At 30.9% G+C, this 19,808-nt stretch overlaps 2 protein-coding genes and 1 non-coding gene across 8 annotated transcripts; 1 reads left to right on the plus strand and 2 right to left on the minus strand.

Moving 5' to 3' along the window:
* The first annotated feature begins 3,854 nt into the window (after nt 1–3,854).
* Nucleotides 3,855–5,623, plus strand: LOC114390817 (UDP-glycosyltransferase 88A1-like). Its single transcript, XM_028351705.1, has one exon. The coding sequence runs from the start codon at nt 3,957–3,959 to the stop codon at nt 5,409–5,411; it is 1,455 nt and encodes a 484-aa protein (XP_028207506.1). The 5' UTR covers nt 3,855–3,956; the 3' UTR covers nt 5,412–5,623.
* Nucleotides 5,624–6,659: 1,036 nt separating this feature from the next.
* LOC114390574 (SPX domain-containing membrane protein At4g22990-like) lies at nt 6,660–14,259 on the minus strand. 6 transcript variants are annotated; one of them, XM_028351352.1, is made up of 11 exons: nt 14,199–14,259; nt 13,184–13,277; nt 12,958–13,078; nt 12,423–12,734; nt 11,891–11,995; nt 11,288–11,742; nt 10,596–10,897; nt 9,189–9,364; nt 8,360–8,550; nt 7,981–8,114; nt 6,660–7,222 (listed from the first exon to the last, which is right to left on the minus strand). In XM_028351352.1, the coding sequence occupies exons 2-11, from the start codon at nt 13,234–13,236 to the stop codon at nt 6,984–6,986; spliced, it is 2,088 nt and encodes a 695-aa protein (XP_028207153.1). In that variant the 5' UTR covers nt 13,237–13,277; nt 14,199–14,259; the 3' UTR covers nt 6,660–6,983. The 6 variants fall into 6 exon arrangements, with proteins under 6 accessions (XP_028207153.1, XP_028207154.1, XP_028207155.1 ...); XM_028351353.1 differs by lacking the exon at nt 14,199–14,259 and adding an exon at nt 14,063–14,081; XM_028351354.1 differs by lacking the exon at nt 14,199–14,259 and adding an exon at nt 13,801–14,041 and having other exon boundaries at nt 9,189–9,361.
* Nucleotides 14,260–17,732: 3,473 nt separating this feature from the next.
* TRNAR-ACG lies at nt 17,733–17,805 on the minus strand. Its single transcript has one exon. It is a non-coding gene; the product is annotated as a tRNA-Arg (tRNA).
* Between the last annotated feature and the right edge of the window lie 2,003 nt (nt 17,806–19,808).

Genomic DNA, 19,808 nt, shown 5'->3' on the forward strand with positions numbered 1-19,808 from the left:
ACTTTATATAAAGTGATACAAATTAAATTTATATATTTTTAGTATATATGTTAATTACTATAGAGCCTTTTAAAGAATATCTTTTAAGGATAATAATCTAAATATAAAGTAAACTTTATATTTTAATACAAGAGGGAAAGCGTTAACATAATACTAGGAACATATTTTTTAACACATCTTTTTATTTATTGAAATTTATTAAAAATGATAAAATTTGATGGATTTCAAATCATATTTAATTACTGCCTCTCTTGATTTTATAATTTTTTAATAAATTTTAACATAAATAAATATTAATCAATACACTTAGGACATTAATTAAAGAATTAATATATATATATATATATATATATTAAAATACATAAAATTATATTATTTATAATTTTTCTCTCTCTTATAATCCTCATAATAATTTTTTTTACTTTTAATTCTTTAATCTATACTTAAAAACACATTTATTACTAAGACCCTTGACCATATGAGAAAGGAGGAAGCTGTCGTACTCACTACACATCCCTTAAGGAAGGGGCCGGGACAATTTACCTTAATGACATTAAGTTAAATACACTTTTTTTTTTTTTTGCTGAATGATTAAGTTAAATACACTGCACTGAGAAATCTCGAGAAAGTATTATTTTCTCTATAAAATAAGATAATGACTGATTGACTGTTGTCATTTGTCTAGAATTCAAGTACGTTGTTTATTCATGTTAAGTTTTCTTCTCATTGTGGACTCTGATAAAACGTGTGGATGTGATGACGGGTTTGTGTTTTTCCACTCCTAATAAGAATTATTTTAAAATATTTCTATATGCATAATTAAGTATTTTATACTTTTATACATATTATTTGATACTTAATATTTATTTACTTTATACATATGCCTATTTTATCCCATTATTGAAGTGTAAAAATAATAAAATAAGATAATCTCTCTATATATTATAAAATTTTTATTCAGCATATTATTTAATATAAATTTATAATAATTTTCGCTTGTAAATTTAAATTATATTATCAATTAAGATGTTAAATATTAAATATTAGAATTCAAATTATCATAATTTTTAAAATAAATATTCTTTTACTAATTTTAAGAATAAGAAAAGTAATAACATGACAAAAAATATTTTTTATAATTTAGATTAAATTATACTTTTTATAATTTGTGAAATTAAAAAATAAATTAAATTTACATTTATAAAATTATACATAATTTTTACAAAATAATGATTTTGTCATTTGAACCTAATTTATATCTTATACTATTATTATCTAATTCATGTCAAATACGAGACAGGATAACACAATAATACCATTGGGCCACAATAATGGGTTTATTGTACCCCAAACATTAGACAGTTAAAGTTCATTGTCATTTTATCATATCCTACTCATATGATATCCTAATTACCAAATAAGCTGTAAGTTTTTTGGGTATTACTCTTTAACTAAAAGTTAAATTTTCATAAGTGCTTTAGTAATTATTATAATGTGTTCTCATTTTTAATATAATTTTAATATTATTTTTATTTACAAAATTTCTATTTATTTATTCCTTAATTATTATCTTTAAAATTATTTAAAATATATTAAACTAAAATTATGATTTTAGCTCAATAACTCATTCAAATAAATATCAATAAATTAAAGTACGATAATGATTATAAAAATAAAACTTTAATTTTATGTTTAAAAATATTTTTTTCAAATATATTTGTGAGACTCCAATTTGAACGTCCCTCTCCTCCTCGTGCATAGTTCTTCATAGCTGGAAATAATTATTGATGGATTGGTGGTCCCAAAATAGAATGCATGATTGGGGCGGGTCTGTAAGAAGAGCTTCTTCTAGAACGAACCTTTAATCATGACGAACAAGTAATCAAGATTACCTTTATTGGAAGATCTTCTCGAACGCATGCTTAAGATTACGTGAATGTGGTACATACCATAACATATTTTTTTATTTAAAGGAATTGGAGGAACGGTACCCACTAACATGGTGCTGGTGATATATGCTTGTAAAATATTTTTTTTTATTTCTCATTTTGTCTGCGTATGATGATCATCTTGCACTTGGTGGCTAGTTATAGTATCCAAGCTACTTTCATTTTAAATCATTAAGGTCTTCTTTCTATCTTGACTGCTGGGGAATCTGAAGTCTGAAAATTAAGGATTAAGGTTTTCTTATTTTTACTTTATTAATATTGTTTTATTTGCAGGTGAAAAGCTGCTTAAGACCAACTGTAAGATATATGTGTCCTCAATGGAGTTGGGATTTTTTCTGCATAAATCATTTATTTATGTTATGCAGGCCCTTTCTATACATAGTTGAATTTATAGTTTAATTAGTTTGGTTGAGAATGTGGAAGTCTACTTTTGGTTGCTTTTGCAGGGGAATGAAAGTGTCTTTGTTGGTGAAGGGTAGGTGAGAGAAATGAAAGGTGTGTTGGGTTGAATAGGTATAGGATCAATGAGCAACAACAAAGCACGAAAGGTGGTGTGTGTGACGGGTGCTTCTATATTAATCTTTTCTATTATTAGAATTTTTCTCTTTTCTATTATTTTATTAGATTTTTATTTTTATTTTTTAAAAAAAGACATTTTAAAATGATTTTTTTGAAAAATCATGTTAGAAGGACACTTTTTTTAGATGATTTTTTGAAACCTATCTAAAATTAAAGACTATCAACATTATTTATATGTTGTTTAAAATTGTCATGTTTTTTTTGCTGTAGTGAATCTTAAACAAAAATAAATATGAAATAGAGTATATAAATTATAAACATTGACTGAGAGCATGAAACATAAGTATTGATTATTTTATCAATTATTATTAATTTTTATCCTATTAAACATATAACTTAGTCATTTATAATTTATTATGTTCTAATTTCTTATAATTTTATATTATTTTATTACTCAGAATGATACATAATATTAAACAAAAATTTAATTACTACCGATTTGACTACAATTCAGCCATGGTTAAATCATTAAATCTCGAATAGTGTTTTCATCAATTTAATCAGGTCTTAAAAACATTAGCTAAAACAGTATATGATTTCCGTCAGAACCAATTTTTCGATACATATGGGAGAGTTATCAGCTTGCAAGAACTAAATGTTAAGCTGCTCAGGAACCTTGCATGTCCCAAATTCTTTTTTTTTTCTCTTCCCCACACGTATGTTTTTTCAATATTGTAGTTCTATTTGAGAGAATGTTGTACACTAAATATAGACAACTTTTTCAATAAGAATTTAAATTATAATATTCGGAGAGATTAGCCTTTTCTACTAAAACCAACTCCTATTGGTAGTACGCTACTATATCCCCAAATCCTTTTAACATTATACAAATTAAGCCAATCAAACGGTTCATTAGCTTTGTGGTTTTGTAATTACCTGTAATTAATAAGTGTTGTTTAGGGTCCAAACAGCCGTGGGCATCTCAATAATTCAGATGGAAAAGCTTGCCACTCTTTTATGACTCGAGACTCTTGATATCCCTTTTAACTAAACCTTTGTTTCTCTTCTCAACCACGAGTGCTGCTCTAATCACAAGACTCTCACATTTCACTCTGACAACACTCTTGCTGGCTTCTGCTATACAAATAATCGGTACTGAGATTTTTATTTTCACATTGGTTATTCTATTTAGTTGTGACATGTTCTTATCAAGATTTTTCTTATTTCTCCCTCTTCCTCTCTTTCTGTTTTTGATGCAAAATCTCGATGCTAATAAGGTGCTTAACTTAAAAAAAAGAGAGCATAAAAATAAATAATACATATAAGTAGGATCTACTTAATAATCCAAAAAAAAATCTACATTAAAAATGGCCAAATAGGTGTCATAGGTGTTAATTTATAATCTTATAGTGTGCAAGTCCAACTATCATTGTTTATAGTAGTATATATATACACCACAGTGGAGACTAACAACCAAACGCAAAAGCAATGAAAGAAGCTGTAGTTTTCTACCCTGCACCTCTCATAGGTCACTTAGTCTCCACCATAGAACTATGCAAGTTCATCCTCACTCACCAACCATCCCTCTCTATTCACATCCTCATAACCATAGCACCCTACGACACATCCTCCACTTCCAACTACATCTCCACCGTCTCCACCACCCTCCCTTCCATTACTTTCCACACCCTCCCCACCTTCACCCCCCCACAAACCCTTCTCTCTTCCTCACTCAACCACGAAACCCTCTTGTTCCATGTCCTCCACCACAACAACCCTCACATCCACCAAACCCTACTTTCCCTCTCCCAAACCCACACCCTCCATGCCCTCATCGTAGACATCTTATCCTCCCAATCTATTTCCGTTGCTTCACAACTCAACCTCCCTTGTTACCTTTTCGTCCCAGCAAGTGCTTCACTCCTCGCTGCTTTTCTCTACCACAGCACACTCCATGAAACCTACCACAAGAGTTTCAAAGATCTCAACAACACCTTTCTCAACATTCCCGGTGTCCCACCAATGCCAGCGAGGGACATGCCAAAACCCTTGCTCGAACGCAACGATGAAGTTTACAAAAACTTTTTGAGTTGTAGTCTTGCAGCACCCAAAGCCGCAGGCCTTATCGTCAACACGTTCGAAGCTCTTGAACCAAGTAGCACCAAAGCAATTTGTGACGGTTTGTGCTTACCGAATTCCCCAACCTCACCCCTTTATTGTTTGGGTCCTCTAGTAACCACCACTGAACAAAACCAAAACAACTCCAGCGACCATGAATGTTTAAGGTGGCTGGACTTGCAACCTAGTAAGAGTGTCGTGTTTCTCTGTTTTGGAAGCTTGGGTGTGTTTTCTAGAGAGCAGCTATGTGAAATCGCTATCGGGTTGGAGAAAAGTGAACAACGATTTTTATGGGTAGTGCGAAACCCCGTTAGCGACCAAAAGCATAACCTTGCTTTGGGAACACAAGAGGACCCTGATTTGGAGTTTTTGCTGCCAAAGGGTTTCTTGGACAGAACCAAAGAAAAGGGGTTAGTCGTGAAAAACTGGGTCCCACAAGCGGCGGTGCTGAGTCATGACTCGGTGGGTGGGTTTGTGAGTCACTGCGGGTGGAACTCGGTGCTTGAAGCGGTGTGTGCTGGGGTGCCCATGATAGCATGGCCGCTTTACGCGGAGCAGAGGTTCAATAGGGTGGTGTTGGTGGAGGAAATGAAGGTTGCACTGTGGATGCATGAGTCTGCAGAGTCGGGTTTTGTGGCGGCGATTGAGGTGGAGAAGCGAGTTAGGGAGTTGATGGAATCGGAGAGAGGTGAGCGAGTCAGGAACCGAGTCAGGGTTGCGAAGGATGAAGCCAAGGCTGCTACAAGAGAAGGTGGGTCTTCGCGTGTGGCATTAGACAAACTTCTCAAGTCATGGAAAGAAAGAGACAAAGTGTGTGTCAGTTAAATGAATGAAGACATGCTTTACATTGTACAATTTTATGATATTACTAAAATATTGCTTCCTCTTTATTAATAGTTCAGGTTATGTCTGACCAGAGTCACATGCAATGTAAGTTGCTACCGTCTTCTTTTTTGTTTGGGAAATATGAGAATTAGTTGAGAACTATGGTTATATTGGATTTGCGTCATTTAATATAGTTTTTGCAAATTTAGCAATTATTACTTTCTTTTAAACTACTAGTCAATTATTAAAGCATAGATAGAGAAAAAAATTAGAATGTTAAAGCATTTAAGGAAAGTTTAATAATGATTTTTACATATAAAAATCAAATTGAGAATTTATAACAAAGAGAGACTAATTGTAGTTTACTCATGAGTAAAAACATTCATTATATAGTAATACATAAAAGATTCATATGTCAGAAAAACAAAGAAAGCGCATTTTCCTAGTATTTAACCCTGCACGTTACCACCTTTTTATCAACATAAAAACAAAATTGCTTTTTTGTCCAGAAGCTGTGTTCCATATTACATAACAGTATAGACTAAATCGAGAAATTTACGACTCCTTTAGAGAATAAATTATGTTTAACATAAAGTTAATAAATAATAATGATTCTTTTTGAAATTTTTTCAACCCTAAATACATATTACTTTTTGAAATAAGTAATTGGATCTTCAATAGATTTTTTCCATAAATGTATCATAAAAATATTTATCAATCCTTATATGACAGAAGATTAATAACCAAAGAATATTGAATAGTGTGTCTTTGGATTAATTCTTCAAATCTTAAATGAAATAAAAAAATAAATTATTATTTAGGCTTGGTTATATACGACGGTCACATACATGCGCTTTATTTTTCCTGTCTTTATATATATATTTCCTGTCTTTAATATTATTTATGTTTTTCATTTTTATAAAACTATTTTTTTAATCTTCATAAATTATGTTTTTATTTTTTAAAATTTTCAAAATTAAAGCACTTTGAACAGTGCAAAATGTTATCTAAAATACTATGAACATAATTTGCAAAGTACTATTTTTTTTTTTTACAAAAACGATAAGTAAAGAAACACTAAATAACAAGGACTTAAAAAAGTATTTAAATCTAATTAAGCATTATATAATCATATATAGATTCAAACTTAACTAATCTGTCTAAAATATAAACAAATTAACTTGATCCAGTAATTAATATAACAAATAATTCAATTTATTTGCATCCCTGCTTTTCTATATACCGGAGTTAAAATGAATGGCACGCCAAGGGATAATAATAAGCATTTCATTTCGTTCATACATTCTGGATCTATTAACAAAAGACAACAAAGTAACCCATCTCTACAGCAAAATGATAATGACAAAAGAGGAATCCATACCATAAAGAAATACACATTTGGCCTACCTACATGTTGAGCCTAGCTACTTTTCCAACTATATGGAGCCATTGAAAACTTCAATGATAAAAAATATTGAATGTAGGAAAGAATACAGAGCCAAGTGGTGAAGAGACTGAGGTTTTGCTGAAGAGCATTCTCCTCTTTTCATCTCAATCTCAGCCTCAGACAAATCAATATAAAGAATTGTACGTAAAACATGTTGCAAGGATGGAAGTTACACAGATGAAGAGTGAAGGAAGGAGGGTCACATTAAGGAGCATACTCTGACGAACGTACCCGGCAAGGGTAATAGTTGCATCAGCAACCACCCTAGCAAGTGTCCCTGCCTCCGTAGACAAAAGTCCACCGTTGTAGGTTCCACGAGAAAGCCTCGATGACATTACTCGCGAAAGCAGTGACAAGTTGACACCTGGAATGGATGAAAGTGCAAGGTTATACAAATCAACAACACTCTGGTAAGGAAAAACAATATACATCAGCAACTACCAAAACCCTTTTGATGTTTGTGTCAGCAAGGAGCTATAACATTGTGTCCTTATCCCACTGGCATCAAAAGTTCATGTCTAACAATGACTAAATGACCATCTGATCATGGGTTATGCAGTTATAATTAAGCCATCAGTATTCTCATGAAGCTTGATATATTAGTTGGACAGATACAGAAGCGGCACAAATGAGCCTTACAAAGCCTAACTTGTTTCATGTTCCTTGATGAAATGTCTTGTCTTTTAGTTTTTAAAACAGAAAGGTGGAATCCATCAAAAGAAGTGATATAAGGCTCAAAGAAAAGAATGGGAAACAGCCTGGTGGTCAAAATATGTAATTCAAAAATCTCAGTTGGAAAATTAATATCATATAACATTGACATTTGGGAATTTAATCGAACTAAGATCATAAGTGAAAGACAACCACATGCTATTTATTGCCCCTGAAATAATAGTATAATACTGTTCATGATGCTAAAAAGTTAGATATGTTTTATCAGTTTTTATTACTGAAATTTCCTGGTTTCACATAATGGGACAAAACATTATAGCCTAACTTCATTATGGTCATATTCCTAACCAAATGTAGGATATCTTAAAGCATTGCTTCCCTAGTTCCTTTGCATTTCTACAATACAAATCTGTCCATAATAAAAAATAATAAAGCAAAATAAGATCTTACCTTCAAGTACTTCGGCAGAAACAAATAAAAGGAGACCCGAACAGATGTATTGTGGCTCAGAATATGGAATGATTACTTGGAAACTCAGTAGAACGCCTATGAGAACCATAATTTCTGATGCCAACAGAATTTGCCTAAAACAGATTAAAAATAATCTCAGATGCACATGGAAAATATTTCAACAATTTTAAGGCTCTAAAGGGTTCTTTAAGACTGAGTGAGGATCTAAAATCTCTAGATTTTTTTTCCTTCTCATTTTATTAAATATCAACTGAGTGAAGCTCTAAATATCATTCTATATCTTTCAGCAAATCCAGCTAGAGCATTAATCTGATTATGGATCACAATCAAATGAAGTATGGGTTTTATTAGACATTACCTGTCCTGGAACATGTTGCTTATATAGCTTCCAACAACAATGTTTACAGGAAGAACTGTCAAGCCAAGGCAAGCAAGAAAAACTGCAACTGTGCTTGTTGACCAGTTGAAGTAGTATGTTGTAATGACACTAGATTCCGATAGCAAAATCTCCATTACATATTTGAGCATGAAATATATTATTAATTGAACCTGGAGATTTTACACAAATTTTGTCAGGTAAATTGTTTAACTTTTTAATTTTTTTTATCTAACCATCATATTCCACTGGAACATGGTGAACTATAATATCAGAAAAATATCACAAGAGATCTTATACAATCCAAAATGGTACTTAATAAGCTCAGTGATACATATGATCTTGACAATTATTTAACAATTACTATATCCCAACTTCAAAAGAGGATCGTATCTGTTATCTGTATCAGAAAAATATCACAAGAGATCTTATACAATCCAAAATGGTACTTAATAAGCTCAGTGATACATATGATCTTGACAATTATTTAACAATTACTATATCCCAACTTCAAAAGAGGATCGTATCTGTTATCTGGCAAGTGGCACATGAGTCTATTTCACAAGTTTTCAGCCGTCAGAAATTATATATGTAAATGCAATTAGCAGTTTAATTTATATTTATAATTTTTTTTACATATAACTAGTCTTTCATACTCATACAGGAACATACGCGTGTCACTTTTACATCAATAAATTAGTTTTCCATCTTAAGATTAACAATAAGTTAAAGCTTATAAATCATCTAATGAAGTAATTTTTTATAGATAGAAATCCAATATAATAGCGGTGACAGGAAGTTGCTCACAAACCTTTACAGAAGGTGTAAGGAGTCTGTATGCCATTCTAATTGAATTCACTGGCTGGCGAGATTCCTCTGGTGCTTCTTCACTATCATCACAATCTTGGTCAGCATCTTCATCTACCTTATTCTCTGAACTAATCAGTAATGGTTGTTTTAAGCCTTTCTCAAGTGCATTGTTTACTTCTGGACAGATGAAAAACTGTGTCATTTTCTATTACTAGTATTGACGCTCATCAGAATGATAAAACTCATGACAAGAAAATACATGTAACCATCACATAAAGTAAAGTAATAATACAATCAGAGATGATTTTTATAAATATTGATCGGATTGATAGACAGAGGCCATTGAAGCCAGAAATATCATTAGTTTACTAACTTGCTAGATATAGCATTCCAAAGAAAGATGCTAATATAGAGATTAATGGATAACACCTTTTTAAGATTCTAAGTCTAATTTTCTAATTTCACTTGCTTAGTAGCTGTGATGTGTATCGTGTAGAATATCAAAGGACAACAAAATATGTAGCAATTTAGCATTACATGTATTAGGACCAAAGTGGCACAAGGAAAAATTCACAACAAATACCAATCAAGATTCAAGACTCAACAAAATAAGGGTAAAATTTACAAAGCCCTTCTGAGCTAAAGACGATACATACCAACATAAACATCTAATAGAGGTTATCAGTGAATAGCATAATAGGAGGTAGCTAGGATATGGAGAGGTCATTGATTCGTCCACAACCATTTCCAATATATATTAAAAAATAAAACTCAATAGAATCAATTAGGAAGTGATCATTGACTCAAGTGATAGTATTGACATGCTGATCACCATTTTGAACCCATACTTCATGATTTTTAAAAATTCCAAGTCCCAACAAATCAACCATTCAAGTGATTCAGCAATAAATGTATTAGAAAGAACGTAGTAGCACCCATTGAAACAGAATCTCACCTAAAAGATGGTTTGAACAGGTGAATAGAAGACCAGTAAGAAAAGTAGATCAGACAGAAAATAACTAAATAAATAGGTGGAGTAGGAAAACTAGTGAAAAATCTAAGAGAAACCATAGTAAAAGGACCAGGATCTAAATGGCCTTTTTAAGTTTTTGACATAAGACAATGACATTATTTGATTGATGTAGTCATCACATCGTTGTTGCCAAAAGTCCCAATAATCAACCTCTTTTGTATAGCAACTTTTTTCCCTCACTTTTGATGAACAAGAGTATGATCTATTATGTTTATGGACTACTTTCATTTATTTTTAAGATTCTCAAAATAAATCAATAATCAGTGCGATAGACAGATTCATGATTTTTAGAAAATTTCAGCCAAAAACATAAGGAACCAAATACTTTAAGTCTTAAACAATAAGTAAAAAGCTGATGCAATATAAGTTCAGTACCATCATTTGATTGATGTGGGGAGTGATCCTCTTCAGCTTCACGAGAAGGTTCCTTAAAAGTGATCCACAACCATACAAGATATATCAGCCAAGCAACAGCCATAACCCACCCAGGCAAGGTATTCTGATTAAATGTAAGCTTGGAAATTTTAAAATTAATTTGCAGTATGCCAGCTAATGCAGGACCACAAGCCATTCCAAGAGCACTAGCACTAACAAAACCTGCTGATGCTTGCATGCGGATTTTTAACGGCACACAATCACTGATATATCGCCGGTTAACAGCTCTGGCAGAACCAAATCTGCAATAATAATCAAGTGTTTGTCAGTCATAAAAGGTCTTAATGTGACTAGTACCTCATAATATTCTTAGCATAATGATAATGGTAATCAATGTAAGTACTTTTGAACTCAAACACAGAACATAATTTGTGAAAACCATGAAATAATGGTATACTAAGATTCCTATTTTAAAATCTATTTTGTAACCTCTTTTAATTCCAATTAGGATTAGCATTGCATGGATTCAATTTACGATGTGTCTTATTCTGGATTACTGAAAATGGTAATAAGCCTAGTGGTGAGACTTGAGTGAGAGATTTAATCTTATCTAAAGTTAATACACAATACAATAAATTATGTTCATCAAGTAATGAATGACAAGAGGAATTAAGAAATGAAAGATTGCTTACCCACATAACAGCCGACCAATTAAGAGAATCCATATTGAACTAACATCATATGCCAAGGCATACAAGATATTTCCAAGAAAAAGAACTATGCTACTGAATACAAGAGGCCTAAAGTATGACTTGTTTGACCATGCACTAAAATACACTGATGAAAACACTTGTGCAACAGCCATTGCCCCAATCACAATCCCACAAACTGTTGGCGCGGCCCCAAGGCTCATAGAGTAATCATCTGCTGTTGGGACAATAATATATGTATTGACCATATATAAAAATGTGTTTGCCAGGTTCAGGAGAAGAGACATAAAATGGTATCGTTGATCATCAACATGTTCCTCAGTAGGGCTAGGCAGCTCTTCTTGCATAATGAGTGCATGCTGCCCCAAAAAGTTAAGGAAGTTTGTCGAGTTGGTTAACCTATCAACAGCTGCATTTATTGAATCCACGACTGGATCCTGCATACAAGACCAAGTATATATGATGAAAAATCCCCACCAACCATGTGCTGCTACAGGGATACCTAACCAGCAGCCTGCCTGAGAACATTAGCAAAGAACATAACAAACAAAGTGTATGCTGGAGCAAACTAAATGCTAAAGAGACCTGGAGGGGAAGGGTAGGTTGATCATAAATTGATAAGTAACTCCCTTGACGGTCCTGAAGATCATGAAGATTGCGAGATAAGGCCCCCACAACAGCTCCCAATCCCTGCAAATTCCATATCAGCCAGTCAACATTCATACTTCAAAACTATAGACTGTTAATTAAAACCCATTAGTAGTTACTTACAATAGATTTGTTAGGTAGCTATTTGTTAGCTATACATATCAGTGAAGGTGAGCTAGTTACTTGGGGCTGGGATAACTAGAGAAATAAGGCATCTAGCCCTATAAATAAGAGGGGGGGAAGGGGTGAAGAGAGAGATCATGTTGTCATTTGTGAGAGAAATGGTGCCTTTAGGCATTCGGAGGTGCAAACCCCCAAAGTTCACCAAGTTAGGCACTGGACTGAGGGGAGAAATCCCTTGTTCTTTCTTAAGTAAAACACCAGTTTTCTATCAGCTATATGGGAGTTCATCAGTTATGTATTTAATTAATTAATTCTGAAAAAGTCATTCTTGAACAAAACATATTACCACATGCTTGAACACTTGTTGCAGCTGGGAGTAAGGATGATTTGCACGAGTTTTGACATAGTAATCTGTGAATCTATAGCCAAAGCGTTTATCAAACTTCTTCAATATCTTGCGCAAACCAATAGCATTGATCTCCACAAAAAAGAGAAGCTTTAATAGATCTTGTCCCAATGCTCTATAAGCTTCTCGTAATTCAATTATTTTGCTTATTTCAGGCTCCTCCTGAAGAGCATCACGTTGTTCTCCAAGCTTTGTTATCTGGCATGCCAAGAGTCCTTGTTGCTCCAACAAGAAAAGGACAATCTTCTCAATCTGAATTGCAACAAAGGGAGGTGATTGAAAGTTGAAACAAATGTGCAACATACAAGATTCCCAACAACATATCAACAAAACAGTTTGATAACAATTATGATTCATTCTACTCAGATAATCAGATTCACTCATAGAATCAAATTTGGGCATTAAAAGTAATGGAAAGGTTCAACCCTCATTCAGTATTGCAGAATTAAGCATTCAACAAAGAAAACAGAAAAACCTGATTATCCAGCATTCGTGAGAAATCCTTGAGTACATGCCGCCGATCTAGTGCTCCAAGTTGAATTTGTTGGGCATACTGCTTGACTCGCTTCTTCATGAGTTTGTAGTTTATGTAATATCTAGAGCAAAAAAATATAATCAAACCTATGAGCCTAAAGTACCATTATCGCAGGACTAATGTCTAATATTAAACTCCGAAGTTTATAACCCCCAACACAGCATACCCTTGCCATTCTTGAATTTGTCTGTCTTTCAACTTCTTTCCAAAGGCAACCATCACTTTCAGCAATTGGAAAGGCTTTGCTCAATGGAAGCAAACTAAATCAATCAACCATTAAAAAGGGTCAAACTCGTTACATCGAAACCAAAACCATGAAAATCAAAACAAGTTCAGTTCACAAAGAACCATTTCAATCAGGAACAACACAACTTGGCCTTAATCCAACATCAACATAATAATCTTTTTCTAGTTACAAAAATGCTAAAAGGCATGCAGAGAGAGGCTCCCCCATTTAAAGATGCAAAACATATCACACGTATCATCAAAGGCTTAAAGTGTTACTTACAAATAACAATTCAGAGTTGCTGGCAAATAAAATATAAGCTTTACAACACATGAATCTGCTCAGTGCACACCCACTTCGAAATTCAATTATTTATACCTCAATAGCATGTTACTTTAATGAATACACAACCTTTACAGAACAAACACGGCAAAACACCCATGCCAGAAAAATTTAAACATATAAGCCCAAAAACAAAAAGAAAGAAACGAAGAAAAATTCAAATAAAAAATACTTTAAATTATTGAAAGTTATGATTTTGAATCTGATAGTCATACTGGGGTTCAGTTGCTCACAGCTCAGGAACAAAAACACGCGATTTCTGTTTATTTTTGGCGTTTTTTTCTTCCTTTTTGTTGAAGATTTTTAACCACCAACAGTTGCAGCACTAACAACAATCAAAATTATATGTGGAGGAAGATAGCATGGGGTGCCAATAGTAACAAATTAATAAAATCACCACGAAAAAAACAAGGGAAAATAAGACTACATAAGAGTTTTTTTTTATAGGCTAACTGGCTAAGGCTATAAAATAATTACCAAAGCAAATTTGGTAATTTATATGAACTAATCATTCAAAAGAAGAAATTAGAAGGAAAAAAAAATTGTAACAAATTTTATCAACGAAAAGAAGAAAGAAAATGATTGGGAATAAAAGAAACAAAAAGATAAGCACCCCTCAACTCGGATAGGGCAGAGAAGAGAGAATAACAGGTTCCGTATTGTGCAATAGCCGCCATAATTTAATTTCAATTACCTTTCACTAGAAAAATTTAGGAGAATAACTTCATGAAATTTATATTTGTTGAACATGATATAATTGAAAATTTGAAAATAAGACTAAATTAAATTTTGAATCTTTGTTATTTAAAAAATATTTATTATTTATTAAAAATGATATTTTTATTTTTGAGATTTTTTAATTATTTTATTTGATTTCCTTTTTTAAAGAAAAAAAGATAAATATGAAAATTAAGCTGAGTATTACATAAATTAAATACATGAAGACGGTGAAAATTACATAAATATAAAATAATATGCATATAAATATTTAAATACTTGTGATAACATATTCCTAATAATTTATTCTAAGATGACTGCTTATGGATATGCTTGATTGGCAACAACCCCCTTCCTCCCTCACCCAAATTTTGTTTGCTTTCTGAGCAATTATTTAAACATGTTTAAATTTTAATTATTTTTAACAATGTTTAAATTTTTACTGAATCATAAATTAAGTATGGGGTAAATTACAATTTTGATTTTTTTATTAATATTAACCCGTAATTTTAGTGTCTACTTTTTAAAAATTACAATTTTTGTTTCATCTTCAATTTTGTATATGTTTACTTTTTAATTTTTATATCTTAATTAATTAAATTATTTCTTCATTATACATTAAATAAATATGTTAGATATAGGTTTTAATTGGAATAAAATAAAAAAATAAATATATACAAAATTTATAATTTAACCAAAATTGTAAAATTTTTAAAATGCAAGACTAAATCACATGAATAAAAAATAAAAATAAATAAAATTACAAATAAAAATTAAAAGAAATTAAAATTAAAATTTATCCTTTATTATTTATTTAAGAGAAATAATATTGTTGTATGTGTATCAAATCTCTTTATTCAAAAGCTTTATCCCTGGCAGTTTTTTTTATCTAATTAGGATAAGATTATTTTTCTAAAATGTTTGACAACATAATTTTAGCTGTCTATTTTTTTTTAATTTTATAGTAAATATTTAATAAAATAAGAGGTATTTTATTTCAAAAGTAGCATATGTCGACAAACACGAGATGTATATTTTTTACAGGTAAAAAATATAAAGAGGAAAAAAATACTTTTTCTCTTTAATTATTTAGACGAAGAGGACATTAAAAAAATTAGATGCCTTATTTTTTTCTTATTTCGTTAAAAGCAAAAGTAAGAGTAAAAACTATTTTTATATTAAATAGATAAATTTATATTTCATTCAAAAATCTAGCTCTTATTTTCTTCTGAGGGTTATAGAGAAAAATAATTAATCAGATCTGCATATATTTTATCTTCTCTCATTTTCTTTTTATTTTCTGTTTCTTAAAGACTGATGCTTTTAAAAAAAAAAGACTATGTGTGATAGTTATAATATTTGAATTAAATATAAAGAACTCTAACATTGTGGGTGCGAAGACATTTTAGTCTGATTAGTAGTGCATAAATAAGCATGTGTTTAAATGAATGCGAGATATTTATCAAATACCATCCATATAAGAATATGAATATATATGGATCCTAAAAATACAAGTATTGTAATTTGTGGATTGAATAAAATAAATGTTTATGCTATATAATTATAATTTGTAATAAATAATCATTTCTAAATTTATAATTATATTATAATTAAAATGTGTAATAAATAAATCATCTTTGGACATGTAAATTATATTTTGAATTATGATAAATAATTTATTTTGTAATATATTATATTATTATTTTTAATTATTGATAATTTTTAAATAAAAAATATTCTAATCCAAGTTAAAACTAAAGATATTAGAAAAGATAGACTTAAAGAGATAAGAGGTTAAATTAACTCATTCAATTAATATAATATATTAACATATAATATTGAAGTCATGAGTTTCTGTCCAAATTTTGTACTGTTTAGGCATACTTTTATTGACAAAACTTACTTTTGTGTTAGGTAGGGGCTCAACAAATTAATTAGATGTGAAAAGGAAATTAAAAACTCAATTTTGAGAGCCAATTAGCACCTCCATGAAGAGCACGACCGCGTTGATACCTCAAGTGCCAACCCCATGAGCAGCACATATGTTACACATGTCAATAATTCTTGTTATTTTAGTAAGTTTCAATCAATACAAAAATGTGTTTAACAGAAACATAAAGAATGTTAGCATGTTACTATCTAATATAAGCAATTTGATTTTATAATTATATAATGTTATCACATTAAAAATTTCAGAACAACAAACAAGTTATAATTATTAATTAATATTTATACTTATTATTATATTTATTCTAATTTATATATATTTTTCTATTTTTTAAATATTTATTATAATATTATACTTACAACCATAAAAACAAAAAAAGATAAAGATTGAATTATATTTTATTTTTAAATGAAACAAAATTTGGAGTTTAAAAGATTAGTCTTATTAACATTTTAATTCAATCTATTCAGTAGTCATGTTAGACAATAATCTTTATGACATTTTTTTTTCATCTGTGTCATGTAAGCTTTTTTATTAATGATAATGGACGAAAATTAACAGATGAATAAATTTGTCGTATTTTTTTTACTTTCAGAAACTAAAATTTAAATTTTTATATTGTGTGAACGAATTTATCGACGCTCTATACATTTATGAATGAAAATAACTATTTATCCTTTAATAAAACAATTTTTCAACTTTCAAACTAATTTTTCACGCTTGGTACTAATTTTACTACACATAACTTAGATGTCTATATTTGTGTATAGACATGATACACACGCACGCACTATCACTACGCCATCATTTTTGTTTTCTCACTATCCCTCACACCTTTGCCTTCAACGGTTCCCCTTTATTTCCTACTATTCTTAATACATGCACGTTCTGCTTTCACTTTGCATTACGGACGAGACCTGCGTTGTGCTTCTGTTGCACTCTTTGTTGTGGTAATACGGTTCAGCAACAACCAAGAATCATATATACCAATCTGATGAATGCCCCAAAATGTTCAAAACTGAACGTGGTAATTGGTTTGAAGACTAGTAAATTAAAGAAGCTACATGTCATCAGTGCCATTTCGTCTTTGCGGATATATATATATATATATATATATATATATATATATATATATATATATATATATATATAAAATACAAGCTCCTTAGACCTTAGTCACAACAAGATACAAAAACACGTCAAATATGATCAATCAAATGGCCACTTCCTGAGTGGTGCAGCTCTAAATTAAACACAGATCTTAACCTACCCGTTGAGCATGCATCTCAACAAATTAAATGAAAGCAAATGATAAAAAAGAAGCACAATCCTTCAATGTGAGTTATCTACTGGAGTACATAAAGGTGAAATCCTGATCTTGGTTCCAAGCACATCATTTGGCTTGAACGTTGAAAGCATCTGTTTTTTTTTTTTTTCATGTAACTATTTTGAAAATGCCAAAGAGAAAAAAAATGTTAGCAGCGACTCCACTGGGGATCGAACCCAGAATCTCTGGTTCCGTAGACCAGCGCCTTATCCATTGGGCCATGGAGTCCTTGTGCTTTGTTATTGCATTGAAATTATTTAACTATTTAAGAAAAATCAACAACTTTACGTAAGAAGTACAAGTTCCGAAGTAACGCGTTGGGCAGTGCCTAGGAGACATTTTGCACTGCGACGACAAATGATAAAAAATAAAACTAATGATACATAAATACTTTTTTATTTTAAATACTTTATTGAATTTTTTTTATTTTTTTTTATATCTCTATCTCTTCTTGCATATCTCAACCCTTATTAATTATATATTTTTCTCTAACTTTTTACCCTTTTCTAGATGTTGGATAGAATGATTGATGTTCATCAAACATTTTTATTTTCTAACTCAAGAAGAACAACTTATAGCTAACAAAAAAATATATTTTTCTTATACATATGAAATGTATAGCATGTTCACAGTCGGTTTGAATTAGCTAGTTTACAAAATTTAATTGATTCTAGAGAAATAATCTTATAAGTGCATTAAAATAAAAAGACGTACCCCTCAAAACTAAAAGATGGTTGATTTTGAGCATAAAATTAAGAGAAAAAAATCAATTGAACATTATTTCAATTTCATAATTAAATCTCTCTCTACATATATATATATATATATATATATATATATATATATATATATAACATCTAATTTGATTCAATCAAATAATAAAAATAAGTTTAATGGTGATAGACTATCAGAATAAAATAATTATCATTTAATCATAAATAATCATTATTGATATAATTTTAAAGATAATTTTATAAAAATTCATAAACTTATGATAAACAATAATTTTTAATTGGAGGGCATTGTCCTTTTTTTCTCAATAAAAATTCAATAATTTTTCTGGTTTATGATTTTTTTGTTTTTTTAGTTTTTGTTTTTTTTAAATTGATTTTTAGTGTTCAGAGCACATTTAACCCGCATTGAACACCCTATATAGAACCTAACAACTTTTGTTGCTCCCTTTGATTTTAAGAAGTATTTTTTAGATATATGTATATGAAGAGCATAAAAAAAGTAATTATACAGTATAAATTATTTGAGTTAATAAAACTATAAATAATAAGAGGATAGCCTTTGCAGTCAATCTCGGATAACTTGTGGGTTTTTTTTTCTTTTGACAGAAACTGTCCTATAAAATTACCATAACATAGGACATAAAAATAATGAATTGAATCCCTAACATCCAAAGGAGAAAGAAAAGCAACTAACTTAAAACACAAATTTCCACCCCTTTGTTTAATTATACCCTATCTATACATATACCTCCTTTACAAAACATTTTCTACACCCTAAAACCAAAAATTCAACAACAATTCAAGAACAAAACAATTTAATTTCCCATCTGCACCAACGAACCCAAACCAAACATTCCCCAATTATTCAAGCATCCTTGTCTGTTCTCTTCTCTGTTGCTGCATGATAAACACAGAAGCCTTGCCAACATCATCTATTGAAGCCAACAAATCCTCCAACACCCAAAGTTCTGGATACTCACTACACTGCAACAACCCCCAAGTTTGAGGAGTTTCAACCCTAGCTTATCTCCAACCAATGATCAAATCATACTCAGTCACCAAAGACCTAATCACCAAAGCCATGTCAGGCCAATCACACTCTTCTCAATGTAATTCACGTAAGCCTCCCCACCTTCTTCTTCTCCTCTATATCATTCAGAATCTCAGTGTCAAGCATTCCCTGCCAATCCTTTGTGTTCAACTCAACACTCAAAGCCAGAAACCTAACCACAGTGAGCCTCACATTAGGGTTCTTGGTTATTCTCTTTGCGAAGAAAAGCGCTTCTCAATCATCTTTCCCTCCAATGAAAAGCAAACAAACCGTGTAAGGCGTTTCAGGTGAGAAAACGTGCGTCATTTTAGCTCTTTCGATTAATGTACCAACCGAACATGGTGCTCTCTCCATGACACGAAAGTTCAACTCTCGTAACGTCTCGTCTTCTATCTCGATGCAGTTCCCATCATAAGACCATTTCTTATGAAACGGTAGAACGATGA

The sequence above is a fragment of the Glycine soja genome, chromosome 16, assembly GCF_004193775.1.
Source record: "Glycine soja cultivar W05 chromosome 16, ASM419377v2, whole genome shotgun sequence".
Lineage (NCBI taxonomy): Eukaryota > Viridiplantae > Streptophyta > Magnoliopsida > Fabales > Fabaceae > Glycine > Glycine soja.